This window comes from Fistularia commersonii, chromosome 8, assembly GCF_037954325.1.
Source record: "Fistularia commersonii isolate RoL2024-O1a breed Wild chromosome 8, RoL_Fcom_v1.0, whole genome shotgun sequence".
Taxonomy (NCBI): domain Eukaryota; kingdom Metazoa; phylum Chordata; class Actinopteri; order Syngnathiformes; family Fistulariidae; genus Fistularia; species Fistularia commersonii.
In genome coordinates, this window is record NC_141291.1 from 19,008,513 (window position 1) to 19,027,635 (window position 19,123).

Here is a 19,123-nt window from a genome sequence, read left to right on the forward strand (position 1 = left end):
CACGGCGAATGGCGTTAAGACCGAAAACTTTTATTTTGGTCTCATCTGACCACAAAACTTTGTCGGACGAATCATCCGGATCATCCAGATGGTCCCTGGCAAACTTCAGGCAGGCCTTGACACGAGCTGACTTACGCAGGGGAACAGTTTGTACAATGCATAACTTTAAACATGCATTACTGATGGTAGCCTTGGAAACAGCGGTACCGGCTGTCTCCAGGTCATTGACCAGCTCCTCCTTTGGAATTCTGGGCTGATTCTTCACTCTTCTTTGCATCACTGATACCGCACAACGAGAGATCTTCTGCGGGGGACACGGACAGTAATAATCAGCCTCTTTTCCGGCAATGGTTCTGTTTTCACCAAGCTGCTTGGCAGTTGCTCTGTGGAACTTTCCAGCTTTGTGAGGGTCTCTTTGTCTCTGTGTCTTTTGACAGCTCTTTGGTTTTACTCCCGTTGGCTGCTACACTTTTGACAGATTGTGGAGGCGCACATGTATCTTTAAGAAAGCTAACGACCTAAAATAGGTGCTACTCCATTGGAATGATGCCGAGTGTAGTTGGACTTTTTGAAAGCAGAGTAAGACGTCTTTGAGTAGCAGATAAGCAAGAGATGCTGTTTTGATCCTGTCATTTAAAAAATAAATTGTTAAAAAGAAATGTGATTCCAGATTTTGATTTTATTCATTCTGTCTCTCACATTGGAAATGCACCAACGATGAACATTTTAGTGGCAGAACATGCAAAAACCAACGTATTGTGTTCACAGCATCCTTTACTTTGGCAGTTGGACTCTTTGCTAGCCTTTTCATAACTTCTTCTTTTTTATCCATTTATGTCACACACAGTGCTAAAAATGTATGATCGAAATCAACTAAATTACCCAAATTCTTGTTCCTAGAATATCATATCGCTTTTTCTTCCTTATTCTTGTGTTGTGTAGCATGATGTTTTGGTTTCCTAGCGGTATGCGGCAGAATGCCGTGTGTCCCTGTTTGACGAAACGAGCGTCTACGGCGACGCCCACCGTCATCCTTCTCTCTTCTCTTCTCTCTTTTTTCCGTCTCCCTTCTCATCTCGACGGTTGCCGTTTGCATTTGGATCTAGAAGGTAAGGGAAAGCCCTACTTGCGTTTGTCATTTTACCATTTTCACTTAAAGTTGGCATTCAAAGACATTCCGAATTTACGGGGTTGACCTTGCTTGCGAGATAGCGCCGTCAGAAAGCTAGGGCTTTCAATTCCGTTCGCCAAAACATGGGCGGAAATAAGTCAAGTCAGTTATTAACATCTGGCGAGTAAGAAAATCACATTGTTTTACAAGTTACATTGTTTTATCTGCGAAAAGAGCCGTCACGTGTCCGGCGAACTAGCTTAGTTTGGGCTGTTAGTCTCATTTGGTTTGGTCGAAGTCGAAGCAGGGCCGGTTCTTGTACATCCGGGTACTTGGGGCCCCTGCTTTGAAAGGGGAAGACCTATTATTATTATTATTATTATTATTATTATTATTATTATTATTGTTATTATTTCTACTAGTACTGTTATTATTATTATTATTGTTATTGTTGTTATTATTACACTTATTGTTGTTATTGGTATTATTATTATTGGTGTTGTTGGTGTTATTATTATTGTTGTTACTATTCTTATTATTATTGGTGTTGTCGTTGGTTGTGACGGTGGTATTTTTATTATTATTACTATTATTATTGTTGTTGTTATTATTATTGCTATTATTTTTATCTTTATATTATTATTATTGTTGTGGTTGTTATTATGTATTGTTTACAGAATCTATGGGCACTTGTCTCATGCAGTACCTCAAATCCCCGATTTTTGCTTAAAAAATTGAATCTGTATATGAACAAACCATCAAAGTGGTCTGGCCTGTTTTGATTTTATATACCAAACCTCAAACGTTTGCTGTCCCTCTGATTGACACATTCCTGACCTGACCCATGCTCCTCACTCCTGAAAAGAACCTTAATACCTTGATCCGTAATACCTCTAGCTCTGCTTCCCTTGTTTTCTTCGCGCTTGCAGTCTTTAAACTGTATTATTGTTTTTTTTCCATCCACCTTTCCTTTCGTTCAGGCAGTCTCTTTTATTACACACTGGTATGATATGATATGAAGAACAGTAAAGATGACCGGCAAGTACATTTTATGTTTAACTTGATTCAAAACAGTGTCACTCAGCAACAAACATAAAAAAATAATGCATCAAAAGCCAGATAAAACAAATTTCTTGCTTGAACAGAACACACAACAGCACCGTTGTGGCTGTTAGATTTGTAAGAGTAAGAAGAAGAAAGTAAAAAACAAAAAGTATATGGGAAAAAATAATAGATAACATTCCTCTTTTTTTGTAATTTTGAAAATGCTTTGAAAAGTTGAGAGTTCAACTATCCCAGTGTAAGAAGGTTCAGACATTGATTTAAGCATGACTGAAAGTTATCTTTAATTATTATGACTGCACATGCAAACACACACTGACACATATAAACCCACATATATATTGTTATTATTATTATTATTGCTGATTCTCTTACTATCTGGAGTAGTTAATCTTTTTAGGTCACGTGCTCGACTGAGATTTTGTTGAACATCACCATTATTTTATTCACTTGTCCAGAAAAGCAGGTCATGTTAGAAAAAGGATAGTAGATGTGTATATGTGTCAGGGTAAGAAATATTTGTAAACATATTTGAGCAGCAGCATCTTCCTACTAGTTCCTGGATGGTAGGAGACTAACTTCTCCGAGGAATGATATTCATTTGGTTTAGTGGAAATGCAACATTCAGTACACAGATATGCAGGCTGGGCATGTCTGTGACAGGGTTGAAAAGCACAGTGGAAAAGTTCAATATACAAGGAGCTGTATTAAAAGTTGTTGGCATGGGAAGCTATGATGTCACGTGAGGGTCTATCATGTCACATAGAGAAAATGGATTTCCTCAAGGGTACTTGAAAGTGAAAACTAACAACGACGAATATGATCAAAACTGGAGGCTGTAATAGTGGGATATTTTCTGAGGCAAATAACCACAGGAATCTGCTATGATTAATCAAAGTGTGTAAACTGTGAAGGGGGAATTTGTTTGGTAGTTGATCCTCAGTGCACGCCGCTGTGATTCCATGCATAGGGCCATCCAGCTGAGTCATTGGGAACTGCGAGCCTGTGATTCTGTGCACAGCTACTAAGTCCTTCAAATTTAAAGAATTTCATTTCTTATCTCATGACCCCCGCTGAATTTATAGTTTAACTTATCACTGTGGTAGAGGAGGCTGGGATAGTTTGCAAGTGAGACTGTCCTCCTAGAAGAATATCATGTGCTGCTGAGATTTAGCTTGACTAAATTGTCGTGCGAGCTGGTCAGTCAGTTGAATCTCTGATTTGGTTCCGTGTGTACACTCTTAGGTAGTACTTTATTTGAATACTTCATTCATGAATGACACCATGGAATTATACAAACACAACCAATACGCCAGCAATATAACAAGTTCAAACAATTCATCCATCTTTTCCTGCTTATCCGGAGTCGGATCTCAGGGGCAGCAGCTGGAGCAGTGAGGCCCAGACCTTCCTCCAGCTCCTTTTGGGGGACCACGAAGCGTTCCCAGGCCAGCCTGGAAACATAGTCTCTCCAGCGTGTCCTGGATCTTCCCCGTGGTCTCCTGCCGGAATACCTCCCCATCCAGTGGGCGTCCTGACAAGATGCCTGAGCTGCCTCATTTGACTCCTCTCCATGTGGAGGGGTGGCGTCTACTCAGAGCTCCTCCCGGATGACCTAACGTCTCACCCCATCTCTAAGGGAAAGTCCGGCCACCCTGCGGAGGAAACTCATTTTGGCCACTCGTATCCGCAATCTGGTTCTTTCGGTCACTACCCACAGCTCGTGGCCATAAGTGAGGGTGGGAGCGTAGATCCACCGGTAACTTGAGAGCTTCGCCTTAAGGCTCAGCTCCCCCTTCACCATGACAGACCGGTCGAGAGTCCGCATCACTGCAGACGCCGCACCGATCGGTCCATCCATCTCCTGCTCCATCCTTCCCTCTCTCATGAACAAGACCCTGAGATACTTGAACTCCTCCACTTGGGGCAAACCCGACCCGGAGTGGGCATTCCACTCGTTTCTGGTCGTACACCGTGGTCTCGGATTTGAAGGTGCTGATCCTCATCCCGGCCGCTTCCCACTCGGCTGCAAACTGCTACAGTGAGAGCTGGAGACAGAACCACATCATCTGCCAAAAGCAGAGGCTCGATCCTGCGTCCGCCAAACCGGATCCCCTCGACGCCCTGGGAGCGCCTAGAAATTGTGTCTATAAAAATTCTGAAAAGTATGGGTGGCAAAGGGCAGCCCTGGTGGAGTCCAACTCTTACCGGAAACTGGTCCGACTTACAACCAGCAATGCGGCCCAAGCTCCGACACGGTCAAACAGGGGCAGAATAGGCCGTACGACGAGGTTCGGTACCCCATACTCCCCATCGTACTGCCCGCGGGACATGGTCAAATGCCTTCGCCAGGTCCACAAAATACATGTAAACCTGTTGGGTAAACTCCCATGCCCTCTCGCGGGCCCTGCCGAGGGTACAGATCTGTTCCACGACCAGGACGAAAACCACACCACTCCTCCTGGATCCGGGGTTCAGCGATCCGGCGGACCCTCTTCACCACTGAATAGACCTTACTGGGGAGAGCTGAGGTTCAAACAAATAACATTAAATCAGGAATTTGAGAATGGAATTTAAGAATGCCTGTACAATGTATGGCAATTCTAAAATCTCCAATGAACCTACTTTTTTTGGACTATGGGAGGATATGAGAACCCAGATGAAACCCATACAGAATTTAACAGGGGACCGTTTTACTGTGAGGCGGATGTGTCAACCACAGTGCCACACTAGATGGCATATATTTCGAATGAAATCTTATTTTATTTGCATCAACATATTTGAGAAATCAATGTTCCTTTCCTCTCATAGGCATATATTGCAAAGCTGAATTTAACATTCTTGACAGCTCTCTGCAGCTCTATCCCTGTTTTATAATAAGGACGTTGTCACTTATGTTGTATTGAGATGTGTTGTATTGAACATTTCTGGTTGCATAATTGGTTTCTTCCCTTTTTTTTTGGAGTGTGTGCGTGCGTGTGTGTGTGTGTGCGTGCGTGTGTGTGTGTGTGTGTGTGCGTGCATGGTTTCAGGCTATCATGGCGGCAGCTGGGAGTCCAAGTTTAAATATCAATGACTGTGTGACCAAGGTGTCACTCAGCATCTCCTGTGAAAACCTGCTGGACATGGATGTGTTTTCCAAGTCTGACCCTCTGTGTGTGCTCTACATGAACAGCTCAGGAAGCCACTGGTGGGAGGTCAGTGGATCAGAAATATTTGCTATCAATGTAAACTGGATGTAAGTGGTGTAAAACTCTATGCACTGCTTATTTTACAGCTTTGAATGTTAAGGTCGCACAGAACAGTACATAGGCAGTAGCATTAGACACATAAACATCAGCATGACCTCATTGAAATTTCCCTATCAAGGGAAGTTAATGTCTCATAAGTAAACAGCTTTCTCAGGGAAATATTAGCAACAGATGACCAACCATGAAAATTCAGAATTACTTACTAAATCATATGCTTCCAAACCTACTGGACATAATAAAAGCTGCTCAGACCAGAGCAGCCATTTGTTTCCGCTGCTGTGGTCGCTGACATTTAGTTATATTCAAACTCTTAGTGCTTAAAATGTTATTCTTATCATTATTATTATTATTAGTAGTGGTATGGCTACTTGAAGGGTTAACCTTTGGAGTATTTGTCTGGCATCTGATGACCATGGAGGTGATCGGAACACCTGATTTCCATGATTTGGATGGCTGAGGCAATAATTTTGGTCATATAGTGTATGTCTATCAGTGATATATTTCAGCTAGGTAATGAAAAGTTTCACAGCGCAGTCATTTTCAGTGATCAAAATACAGTTGAAATACCTTGATATTGTAACAGTGCTACTTTGACACTACAGTGGCGGTAAACAGTGTTTTGTGTTTGTGTTAGGTTGGCCGGACAGAGCAAATCAAGAACTCTCTCAATCCCAAATTTTCCAAGACTTTTGTCATCGACTACCACTTTGAGATGGTACAGAAGCTAAGGTTTGAAGTGTTTGACATAGACAGCGACAACTACGATCTACAAACAGCTGATTTCCTGGGAGAACTGGAATGTACCTTGGGACAGGTTATGCCCCGTTTACCTCCTCAGATTGCCAGTTCTTACATGTTCCTCCCTCATTGTTAGAGGGGGGCAAGAAAACAAAACAATCAATTCATTTCGATCACGTCTTCTCATCCAGATTGTGTCCTCAAGGAAACTAACAAAACCGCTCATCAAGAAGGACAAGAGGCCGGCTGGAAAGGGCACCATCACCGTGAGTTTTTTAGTTTTTAGTTTTTAGTTTTTAACTCATCTTTTTGTTTGTACAAAATTTGCTTGACAATAAGCTCTTTATGTTTTGCAGATCTTCGCTGAAGAAATAACAGACAACAGGGTGGTAGAATTTGAAGCTGCAGGTAGAAAACTGGACAAAAAGGTATTAGCAGTTAAATTGAATTCCCCTTTACATGTCAGTAATGTCTCGTGTTCATTACTGATTAATCTTTCAACCATTTCTAAACATAAAGTCATTAAAATGAGAAAAAGGAATGAAAATGTCAGACTATTTTTCCCCAGACATCTTGATAACTCGAGGACCTATCTCAAAAGTAACCAACTAACTGTTATAGAAAGGTAAAATATCTATATTTGGTGTGCTTCCATGGTTGTAAATCAATTATGAAATAGTTGAAATAGTTTTTCATCAATTATGAAATAGTTGATGAACAATAGAAGAGGCTACAAATAATTAAGCAGTCATTGCAGTTCATATGGTAATGTTTATTATGTATGCGCAAATGACCTTTGGAACCTGGCAAGGTCATTATTTGAGTCGGAGAAAATAGTACCGTGAAAATTTTACATCTGAATAGTTGCATACTTTATACTGTTAGTTGATGTTCTCTGAAATGAGCATGTAGAAAATGTGACAAAGGCACCAAATGTTAAAGTACTCATAATCACTAACATTTTATTCATCTTATACATTTATAACTGCATTGAAATTGAACAGCGTTAAACAAATTCATGTGAAACCTCCCAAGTGTATTTTTCCAACCCAAGATAAAAAAGGGGTGTAGATTGAAGATAAAAATTTTGTGTGAATGTTTATCTTTGACAACCCAACCCTGTTGTCCTCTTGGGTTGTGAGAGTGTCAGTGAGAGAGCAACTTCATTTTACCTTTGTTAACCAATAATGGTTTGTGCTCTGTTAAAATGATGAAAGACTAACAGGGCTGAATATCTGCCACTATTATGGTAGTAGCTGTAACTGTTTGTACTTGGAAGAATAGTTGAAAAATCAGTAGTTACAAAGGTTTCTAACATATTTAGTAGAGGAGTCTTTTACAAATACCCTGTGATACTTTGAAAAGCACTTACTTTTTTGCACAGCAGAGGTGCTGTCAGATAGAGGCTCAACAGATCATCATTCTTTTGAAATTCATTTTGTGATTCTCGAGGTTTATGACTGCATATAGCTGTGGATTCAATCATGTAATACTGGTAGTCAAGCAGTAAATGTGAGATTATGATGTCATGACCTGATCACGCTGTATTCTGTGTCTGAATATCAAGGGGTTAAGAAAATAATATGAGTGAGCTCTGGCAGTAGGAGTTGTCCAACTTTTGACTTTTACCTCTGAAAAATGTGTTAGAAAGGTGTTTGTTTTTAGTTGGAAAATGAAAACGTCTATTCACGTCGTCTGTCATCCATCCACACACACGAAGGGCTACATGCCGTGGTCAAATTTCACTGATTTTGTTCTGTATGTATAACTGATTGTGGTGAATAAAGTGATTTCTGACTACTAGTTTTAATTGTTAAGTAAGACTAAAGTAATTATTTACAGCTCTATGTGTTTTTGGCCATATTTGCAGGACTTCTTTGGCAAGTCTGACCCTTTCCTGGAATTTTACAGGCAGACAGAAAGTGGATGGCAGTTTGCCAAAAGAACAGAGGTAAAACCGCTGCATACTTTGCTTGTTCAGAGGCTGTAAAGTCAGATATTACTCATGCATTTTGAAGTTTATATGAAAATCCGCCAGTCGTCATTTTGTCCTTTTGTACCCCTGCCAACGTGTTGCTTAATCTGTGGTCAGGTGGTGAAATACAACCTCAACCCAGTATGGAAACCGTTCCGAATCCCACTGCAAGCACTCTGTGGAGGAGATGTAGAGAAACTAATAAAGGTACTTCTTAATGACTCACACACAAGCACACAAAAATACACTAATGTCTACACCCTTTCCAAAATATCTGTGCTTCTGTCAGTGACCGCTGGGACACTTGCACGAAATCCACCTGTCTGCAGCCAAGCAGAAATAATTCGGACTTCAGTGGAAAGCATGACAACAGCTGTGATAAAGCTGTTGAATTGTAACTGTAGGGCATCATTATTAGCCTTCATGCTTATTACTACAGTCTGTTAGATCATTTTTCTGTTCTTGTTGTTAGGCTAGGGTTGAGACATAGTAACACACTGGTGGAATCCCCCCAAATATGAGGGAAAATTTGATTGTTAGGTGAGGTTGGAAGCAGATGACTATTGTGTGAGGTTTGCATGCTGTATTATAGGTCTGGAAGACAATAGTTTTGAGACATGTTTGTATAATTAGTGTGTGCAATGTGTGAATGTTATGATATCTGTTGCTTTTATTTGTTGGTGCTATGTTGTTTTGCAGCATGTTATGGTTATACAGATTAGACCAGTTACTTTCAACAGCCAAATCCATTGTGGCAACTCAGAAAGTTTTGCATCCTTCACAGTGTCACATAAATTTTTAATCTGAAAGAAATAAGTACATTACATATTTGAATAACGTGAGATAGATACCAATAATTTCTGGTGATACACTGATTAAACCTTTGTAAAAGCAGCTTTGAAATGACATTATTTTTGATTTTCCTCTCTAATGCATGTTAAAACCTGGAGAATGCAGGGTTAGATGAGGGTAGATTATTTGCAGCCAAAAGTCAAAGAAGAATGTGCGTGCATGACTGTGTGTGTGTGTGTGTGTGTGTGTGTGTGTGTGTGTGTGTGTGTGTGTATATATGTGTATGTATATATATATATATATATATATATATATATATATATATATAAAATAACTAATCGCTTGACAGACGACAGACGTCATCTTGTCACAGAAAATCACAAAGTAGGTGAACGCTTTGGGACATCCGCAAACACTTTTATGGATTATTGAGTGCCTCTTGTGTAAAACTTATGGCTTTGTAAAAAAAAAAAAAAAAAATCAGTAAATGTGTATTAGCATTAGTTTACGTGTTTGTTTTGTTCCTTTGTTTCCATTCTCTTAATCTTCAAAAGCACACTTTTCAAGAAGAGATGAATTCCAGTCATCATTGCAAGTGAGTTTATGTGTGTGCTGTTGAACTGAAGGATCAGTATGTGTAACAGACCAAGTCATACATATCTACATCTGGATTTATGGAATACATGAGTTCTAAAGAATTAGTCTCGTATGTGTTCAGTGATGAGAGTGCAATCACTCAAACATCTGGTGCCACTGGTAGACAAGCCTGTTAGGCACAAGCAGTAATCAAAGAGGTAATACAGGTGATTTCCAGGTCAAGATAGTAACAATATTTCCATGTTTGCACACATTGTAAGCTCATGTGTGGCTACTTCCTCTATCTCATGCCAAATGAATTATGCTGATTGATGTGAAATCGAGAATTCTGTATACCACGCAGTAAAAAAACATTACAAAATCCACATTTGTTTTTGACAATATTGACTACCACCCTTCACTTCCCATTCTTGAAGCCAGCAAACTACCAGGGGCTCGCTGATGACGTAAACACGAGCGCGAGTTGTCACTGATGTAGATGTAGATGTAGATGCTTCTCATGTAGATGGATCACTATCAGTTATCCATCCTGTTGACTTCTAACATTAGTTTGTCTCATCCTTGCTTGTCATTGCAGTGTTCTCAATTAAGTTACTCAGAGTGGCCACCCGAAACATAGATGGACACATTTTTAATAAAAAGTGTAAATGAGACTTTCCAGTTCACTTAATCGCTTACAAAATCGGTGTGCAGTCTGTCTTGACTTTCAGATGGCGCGGCCTCACAGTTCTGAGTTTCTTAACTTGCTTTTGTTTCATGTACCGTACTAGAATTGCCAGGAAACCTATAATCACTTCACATCATCAGTTTGATGGACTGTGTCTTGACTGTCCCCGTTTCCAGGTGGATTGTTACGACTACAACAACAGTGGTTCTCACAGCCTGATTGGATCGTTCCAAGCCACGCTCAGCCAAATACAGCAAGCCTCAGAAACCTATGAGGTGAGCGTGACTTATGGTTTCCAAATTCCATTTTGTGTGATTTCAACATTATCATTTCGCGAGAGTGTTTGAAATATTTCTCAGCTAAAGTTCTATCAAAGATGTATGTTTATGGCTTGGATGGACAAATTGTGCTTCAATTCCTAGCAGTGATATATAATTATCAAGAGGTAATTCTGCATTCGACAGGAAAGAAAGACAGTGTGAATTTATACGGTTGTAGCTCATTGAAGACAATGTCATGGATGAAGTAGCTCTGGGATTTTATCACCCAAATGTTAGAAACGTCAAGTGATCAGCAAAGGTTTTGAATCAAAATATGACTCTTAACTAGCTTTTATCGGAGCACAATACAGAGCAGCCCATAAATAGACGAGATAGAATTTAAAACTGATTATTTTAACTTTGATTGTTTATTTACAAGCCGTAAATCTATCATAAAATAAAATATTCAGCAGCAAGCAATGTTAACATGTTAACAGCAAGAAGCTATAAGACACATTTCTATCTGTAGGTTTGGGTATGTGTGACTGTGTATGAGAGATATGGAAGGAATTTAAAAAACATCTCTATCAATAAAGATATCCTTGAGGCTGCAGTAATCCTGTCCCTGAGAGTTCTCTACTCATTTTGAATTTATGCATGTGAGTGTTTGCGTGCATTTGTTATACAGTAAGCCAAAAAAAAAAGAGCAGCAACACAGGAATCGAAAGAAACAGGATCGTAGCTCCTTGTGTGTGTGGTCTGAGTCACTTTCACCATCCCAGGAGCACAGCGGTCTGTTTGTCATTGCCTCTTCCAAAGTGCGAGACGCTGTTGGCGCTTCACTCTGAAGGTGACTAACTCAGTCCAAGGTCTTTGGAACAAAACGGTAATCTTCAGGTGGTGTCGACATGACTGAAGAACAGCAGTAGCAAAAAAAATCAGTAGTTACCTGGTGTGATTACCAACCAGCTGTGCAGTTTATGAACAAACAACAATAAACATTACGGTCTGTAACCTCAAATAAACTCTAAATAATGAAATCGCTGCCTGGACCAAAGTTCCTATAATTGAACGGCTTCAGAATCCAAGTTGTTTTGTTCAAAATCCAAGTCTATACTTTTCCGTCTCCTGGATTGGCCTGGTTTCTGCACAGTGAGCCTTACAGCAGGCATACATTTTCCAAGGGGAATTGATAAAGGTTACAGGGTGCATTTATAAGTCTGCCCTACTCACTGTGTAGTGCACACATTTAAAATAAAAATATGACTATGAACCTCTGTGTTATTTGACTAGCTTAGCGCTGAATCCACAAAGACAAGGCGTGTTCAGACATGGCGCTAGGCTAGGGGTGGGCAATTATTTTGACTGGCAGGCCACATTTCTTATTTAATTTTTATGCCCGGGCCAACTAGGTATCATGTAAATTGAAAATAATTAAATTGAAATATTTAACCTTTTTGGCATTTTATTTCAACTTTAAAATCATTCATCATCATATAACTGTACTGACATTATTTTGTATATAATCATCCATACAAAATTAAACAAAAAGAAAAAATAAGGGGCTTCTAAATTAAATATTGATTGAAAATATCTTATTAAGATATTCAAAGAAAATAGTTTGGCAGGCCGGATAAAAAAAGCAAACGGGCCGGATGAGGCCTGCTGGTCGTTAAATGCTCACGTCTGTGCTAGGCCCAACTTTTCAAACAAGATACACGATATGGCCAAGAGTACTGGCTCACCTGCCTTGACTTAAGTGACATCCCATTTCTAATCCATAGGGTTCAATATGACTTGAGTCATCCACAGCACACTGTCAATTGTCCAAAAGGTCTTGGAATACTGAAGCTTTCCGAGTTCCTTTCACTGGAACTAAGGGGCCAAAAACAAGTCCTCCACCAAACTTCACACTTGGCACAATGCAGTCAGACATGTAGTGTTCTCCTGGCAACCGCCAAACCCAGACTCGTCCATCAGATTGCCAGATGGAGAAAGGCAATTGGTCACTCCAGAGAAGGCGTCTCCACTGCTCTGGAATCCAGTGTAGGCGTGCTTTACACCACTGCATCGCATGCTTTGCATTGTACTTTGGATGCTGCTGCTCGGCCGTGGAAGCCCATTCTATGAAGCTCTCCGCGCACTCTTCTTCAGCTCATCTGAAGGCAACATGAAGTTTGGAGGTCTCTAGCCACTGACTGTAGAAAGATGGCGACCTCTTGGCTCTATGCGCCTCAGCATTCATTGACCCCGCTCCGTCAGTTTATATGGTCTAACTCTTCGTAGCGGAGTTGCTGTCATTCCCAAACACTTCCATGTTCTTCTAATCCAGCTGACAGTTGACTGTGGAATATTCAGGAGCGACTGGATTTATTGCACAGGATGCATCTCATCACAGTTCCACTCTGAAATTTCTCTGAGCTCCTGAGAGCGACCTGTTCTTTCACAAATGTTTGTAAAAAAAAAGTCTACGTGACTAAGTGTTTATACACTTGTGGCCATGGAAATGATTGGAACACCTGATTCCTATGATTTGGATGGCTGAGCCACTACTTTTGAAGAAATTTCTCATTACTTCATCTTAATTTTGAGGAAAAAGTCATACATTAGTTTAAAGCTTTTTTTATGTAGATTTTGTCGATCTTATCACATGCTGAGAGGAAACTTGAAGCTTGGAATTTTAGATTGATTTTATTTTCAGAATTATGAATTTGTTATTGATTAAACTCTGAAGTTTACTCATGAAAGTTACCAAATGTTTGATCCAGGAATAGCATTGTGAAAAATGATAGTTTCACAGGTATCGAAAAGCTTTTATTTTTTACAATTTAACGAGTTTCTGTGTACTACTTTAAGTTTCAGGTGATGAATGATGAAATCAAAGATACCATGCTTTTGTTTTGTTCAACAACCTGTTCTGGATGATTGTGTTTTACAGGCTGAGTTTGACTGCATCAACAGTAAGAAGAAAGAGAATAAGAGAGGATACAAAAACTCTGGAATTATAATTATCAAAAAATGCAAGGTTAAGCTTTATGTCCTTCTTTCCTCTGAGGCATTTGTTTACTCATTTGTGTTTGAAAATGAAATAACAATATTATTTTCCCATTATATTATTACAGGTAGTGAAGGAGTACTCCTTTCTTGATTATATATTAGGTGGCTGCCAGATTAATTTCACTGTAAGTACTATGTTGACACTTTTTTTTGATAATAAATTACATTTCTTTTGTGAAAAAAAAACAAACAAAAAAAAAACAAAAAAACAAAAACCTTGTCAAAACATGCTTTAACTTCATACTCTCCTGGTTCTAAAACTTTGCCAGATCGCAATTGACTTTACTGGGTCCAATGGGGATCCTAATTTGCCCAATTCACTCCACTACATCAACCCTCATGGCTTCAATGAATATCTGTCTGCTATCTGGGCAGTAGGCAATGTCATCCAGGACTATGACAGGTAAACTGGTGTAAAACATGTGATTCCATTAAAAAGAAAAACATCATAATTAAAAGATGACCACTTGTGTTCTGACGTCCTATATCATACTGTCCTATTGGCCCCTCTAATGACCTCTGAAAGTCAATGCTACCTACACAAGGCATCGCAATAGACTTGAATTATATTTTTAATTTAAAAAACATCCTTCACTCACTGCAGGAATTTTCTAAAGGGACCTCTTTTTTCCTTAAAGGACGTTAAGAGTCTTCCAAGAACTCAGTGATGATATCTTTGCTACAATAAGCACAAATGACACAAGATGATCATGCCTTGTATTAAGAACTCAGTGACAAAATATTGTTTGTATTTTTGGGTTAAATTTTCTTTTCAATTGTATTCTTGAACTTTAAGGCTGGCACTATTTAACTGGTAATTATTTAAACAGGCCCCAGTTACTACATCATAAAAGGAAAAAAAAACAACAACTTAAAGAGTAAAATAAGCTTTTTACTATGCTGTTATAAATAAATGAGTGAAAAAGAATTGAGAGTATTGTCCCAATATTAACCAATATATTGCTGCATTCAAGGGTCTCTATTGAATATGATAACTAAGAGCTGTCTTGATGGTCTGGAGTATGACCAAAGCTGAACATGCATGCAGTAGCTTTGTTACTTTATGACTCTGTAAATGAGTCAAAGCATCGTTCATGCAACACAGAGGCAACAAAACCAACACTTTCTATGATGTAATGTAGTTACTATATAACTGCTTTTCATTCAGTGACAAGATGTTCCCTGTTTTTGGTTTTGGGGCCAAGATCCCTCCTACGTGGCACGTGAGTTGTTTTTTTTTCATTATAAAAAAATATATATATATATATATACATAATATTTTTTTCACTTTTATTATTAATAAAATGTTGTTGTTTTTTTCACTTTTATTATTATTAATAATAATAATATTTATTCATTCTATTATGTTTTATTTTAGCTTTTGTTAGGCTGATGTATTTCTGGTAATTTCAGTTACTTTTAACGGTATCTTTTAATAACCATTATGATTTAATTATGCTCCAAATCACATTTGCAGGTTTCCCACGAATTTCCAGTCAACTTCAACCCTTCAAATCCATTCTGTGAAGGTAATGACCAATTCGAGCAGAATGCGATTTTAATGTAAATTACGTGTGCATGGTTAGGACTGAAGAGGGGGCACAAGTGATTTAAACAAGTCCCAGACTTGTAGAGCAGATGGTTGATGACGGGTGCAATAACTCTACAGACAGTAAGTTGTTAATCAAAAACAATTTGATTGACATGTTTTCAATGTCAATAGTGTAACTAGTGATGTATATTGAAACATAAACAAACATCAGCCTGTGTTATCGTGATCCGAAATAGATGTAGGTTCAGCCCACTGTTAGTGAAGTGAATTTTTCCCATTTTTAACATTGTTTTAATAAAGATTCCAGTTGTCCAAATTTTAATTGTAAGTGCATTAATAATCATAATAAATTATAATTTATGAATCCTTCCTGGGAAAATTAGTTCTTTACATTTAACTCGCATGATGATTGCGCTACGTCCTGGGACCCGCTGCCCCCGAGTGATGCTTCCTGTGTCCTTGTGACAGCCTTGACGTTTCGGTGTGTATTTTTATGGTTTCGTCAGGTATAGAGGGGGTTGTCAAGGCTTACCAGTGGTGCCTGCCTCAGATCAAGCTTTACGGACCCACAAACTTCTCACCAATCATTAACCACGTCGCTCATTTCGGCAGGCAAGCTCTGCAGCAACAGACAGCCTCTGTGAGTCAATTTTAGACTTCAGGGGTTCCTTTTTGGAACTGATGATACAAAAAGACCAATGTGCTGTAACTATTTCTTGTGTTTTATTGTTTTCGCAGCAATACTTTGTTCTGCTCATCATCACCGACGGAGTGATCACAGACATGGACGACACCCGTAATGCCATTGTCAATGCATCTCGTCTGCCCATGTCTATCATTATTGTGGGTGTCGGAGGAGCAGACTTTAGTGCCATGGAGTTCCTGGATGGAGACGATGGAAATTTGCGCTCCACTACGGGCGAAGCTGCCATGCGCGACATAGTGCAGTTTGTGCCTTTCAGACAGTTTCAAAATGTAAGCTTTGAAATTTTGAATTACCGCTTACGCTGATGGCAGTAGACCTTCAAACAAGCATAAATAATGCAAACATCTGCATGTCTGCACATCTAATTTCAGGCAGGCACTGCAGCCCTTTCCCAAAGTGTACTGGCAGAGTTGCCTGACCAAGTGGCCTCCTTCTTCAATTTATTTGAACTGAAGCCAACCAGGGAACCCTGTACTTCTTAGACATGTAGGAAGACCCCTTACTGTCCCCGAACCCCCTTCTCTTATATATATTATGTACTTGATTTTACATCGCTAACCCATACTCCATCTGATTGTGTTGTTTTTCTATCGTGCCGTTTGAGCACACATTTTCATATCATAAGGTGTGCGTCTCGGACACCAGTTGAAGACACTTGTTCTAAGTTTCAGTCAAATTTTAGATTAGGGATGTGGCTCAAGAGCTCTTTGCCTTCAGTATTTTAAATTTAAAGATAGGCATTATTTTCACTGCCAAGATGATGTATAAATACGATCCCTCCTGTCTTCTTTACATGTTGATGAATATTCATGAAAGCCAAAAATCTGACTGCACTATTGACTAGCACATCTTTGTCCATGTTATTTTGGATGAGAGGTGGGTAGCTTCATGCTACAGATTGTTCCTTCGCTTATAACACAATTATTTGCCAGTCATTAAACTAGGTCATATCGATAAGATATAATGCCACAGTCATTGGAAGCCATGTTTCCGGGGTATATGTCATACCAATATCGGAATAAAGCATGCTTCGAAGATAAGACAAAAAAATACAGTATTCAGCGGCACAATGACAAGTAATCCAATAAATAGTTTCGAAGTAAGCTGTTGCCCGTTATTCAGTCATTATTTTTGTTTCAAATAACTTTTGCTCATTGTGCAAGAATATCTCAATTTTTTTATCCATTGCATGTTTTCATTACTTCATGCTTATTTCGTGTAGCCTTTTGCGTATTTTTTGTAAATCTCATTTTTCATGTTTATCATGGTTTTATTCATGGCCTTCTCACGTGCATGTTATGTAGAAATTCAGCTACAAATTGTTTTAAAGGATCAAGATCTTGGCAGACAAATGATCTGATCCATATCTGGGTATCAACAGTGAGTCTGTTTTAATTATATAACATTTGATACATTGTCAGCAAATATGTCATACACATAAAATGTATTCCCCATTCAGTTGAATTCTAAAAATTCTTTATTTCAAAACTTTCATTCATCCTTCAACCTGAGAAAATTTGTAGTGAGCTTCCTCAGTCTAGTTCCAACTAAATGGTACGTGCAAAAATGGTATTTAAACAGACCTCAGCAAACATTAACTCTAACAAAATGCTTATCCGTTTCTTTTATCTTTCTGTTTCTTTTATCTGGTCACTGCAGCTCCCTCTCTATCACCCCCAAAATGTTATCATATTTGGTCACATTTGTCTCATGCAGCAATTTGTCTTTTCCTCACAGGCTCCTCAGGAAATGCTTGCGCAGAGCGTCTTGGCGGAGATTCCCGGCCAACTGGTGGGTTTCTTCAGTACCATGAAACTGAGGCCTCCGCACTCCGACACCGATACAGCGCACTAATTATGACCTCTTTGGATCCAACTCAAGAGCTACCAAATAATTTCACTTTTTCGGGGAGCATATAGTTTACAGCTGAAACACCATTGTTGCATGATCATCATTCCACACTCAGTGCCTGACGTTCATTTGTAATATCCCTGTCCTTTGCATCACTTAAAAGAAGACACTCAAAGGGGATACAGAACTTACTGCTTGAGTGGGGAACATAAAGTGCCTTTTCTAGGCCAAAACATAGCGCAGACCATATTCTGTACAACTGAAAAAAAAAAAACGTGAATGTTTACATGTTGTGGATTTAAAGAATGCCTGGACATTAACTAGAAATGCCAATTTTGTGTGGTCACGAGGGGTCAAGTGGCTGCTTTCCATAGTATCATTTTTTAAGCCATGAAAAACATGCCTGAGACAGTCTCTTAGCCAGGAAACCAGCAATGCAGTGGCGTCTTCATCTTATTGGCTGTGTGTCGCTGAAAAACAAACGGGGCGTGTTTGTAAGAATGGACGTTCAGTGACCATTCTACCGATTGTTACCTGCCTCTCTTGCACAGGTATTGACTGTAGCTTCTTTCCAGCTGTCAAGTGTTGTTGATACGTTGGCTTTGGTATAATGTCTACCCTTTACATTTAATTGTGTGGGATTATATCATTGATGTTCAGGCAGTGGAGTGTAAAGTCACTGGCGGGAGGAAGCCAGAGCTTACATGACAGCTGGAGTGAAAGAAGTCAGAATGACTTTAATAAATGTTATTCACCTGCATGCGCTTCTGAAACCAAGCTCCAGATAAAACCTTAGACTATTTTTCCTGTAGTTGCTCTCGGTGAAAGGCATCAGATTGGTGTGTGGATATGCGCGAATCCTTGGCTGACCGCTACTTTGTCCGAGTTTTCCCACTTTCAGCTGAGGTGATTTCGGACCCAGATTAGGACCGCCCGTGGGTGGGTGCCCCCGTTTGGGGCCCATCAACCTTGCAATAGGCCCTTTGGTTTACTACAAACATTTTAGAGGAATTATACCGTTGGGCAGGGCTTCCCAAACGTTTCAGCCCGCAGAAAGGCATGCATGGGCATAACGATGCCACGAAGAACAAAACAGCTTGAAAACGATGAATTTATTCATAACGATTTACTACATAGTGGCGCAGTGATTCGTGCTTCCGCAGATGTTCTTTCTCTGTGGAGTTTGCATGCTTTCCCCGTGTCTACGTTGCTTCTCCGGTTTCCCCCCACTATCCAAAAACATGCAGCAGGTCAATTGGAGACCCTAAACTGGCCAGATACATGAACGAGAGAGTTGTTGGTCTCTAAATCTTGCCATGCAATGGACTGGCAGGCGACCGGTCCAAGGTGAACCCAGCCTCACGCCCAGTGACAACTGCCTTCGCGTCCCCAAGTGCAGATTGAGCAGTATCAATGGATAAATAAATCAGAATGCATCAGTCCAAGTAATTTCCTTCTAAGTTGATGATTGATCATTGCTGCTGTCTGTTATTTGCAAACTTAA

The 19,123-nt window shown here is 39.6% G+C and overlaps 1 protein-coding gene across 4 annotated transcripts; it reads left to right on the plus strand.

The window, feature by feature from the left end:
* Positions 1-979: 979 nt before the first annotated feature.
* LOC147232201 (copine-3-like) lies at positions 980-17,894 on the plus strand. 4 transcript variants are annotated; one of them, XM_086151553.1, is made up of 17 exons: positions 998-1,109; positions 5,139-5,370; positions 6,059-6,238; positions 6,354-6,428; positions 6,519-6,590; positions 8,033-8,113; positions 8,255-8,344; positions 10,370-10,468; positions 13,392-13,478; positions 13,576-13,635; positions 13,780-13,913; positions 14,679-14,733; positions 14,988-15,039; positions 15,569-15,702; positions 15,801-16,037; positions 16,140-16,254; positions 17,506-17,894. In XM_086151553.1, exons 2-16 carry the CDS (start codon positions 5,212-5,214, stop codon positions 16,248-16,250), a joined length of 1,626 nt encoding a protein of 541 aa, XP_086007679.1. In that variant the 5' UTR covers positions 998-1,109; positions 5,139-5,211; the 3' UTR covers positions 16,251-16,254; positions 17,506-17,894. The 4 variants fall into 4 exon arrangements, with proteins under 4 accessions (XP_086007677.1, XP_086007679.1, XP_086007676.1 ...); XM_086151551.1 differs by lacking the exon at positions 16,140-16,254 and having other exon boundaries at positions 980-1,109; positions 5,206-5,370; positions 17,506-17,887; XM_086151550.1 differs by lacking the exon at positions 16,140-16,254 and having other exon boundaries at positions 17,506-17,887.
* Positions 17,895-19,123: the final 1,229 nt, after the last annotated feature.

Bases quoted from the DNA above. Each gene is read 5' to 3' on its own strand.
- LOC147232201 (XM_086151551.1), top strand. From the start codon at position 5,212: ATGGCGGCAGCTGGGAGTCCAAGTTTAAATATCAATGACTGTGTGACC. The intron at 13,479-13,575 runs GTTAAGCTTTAT...ATATTATTACAG, and splicing joins TAATTATCAAAAAATGCAAG to GTAGTGAAGGAGTACTCCTT. The intron at 15,703-15,800 runs GTGAGTCAATTT...TTGTTTTCGCAG, and splicing joins TGCAGCAACAGACAGCCTCT to CAATACTTTGTTCTGCTCAT.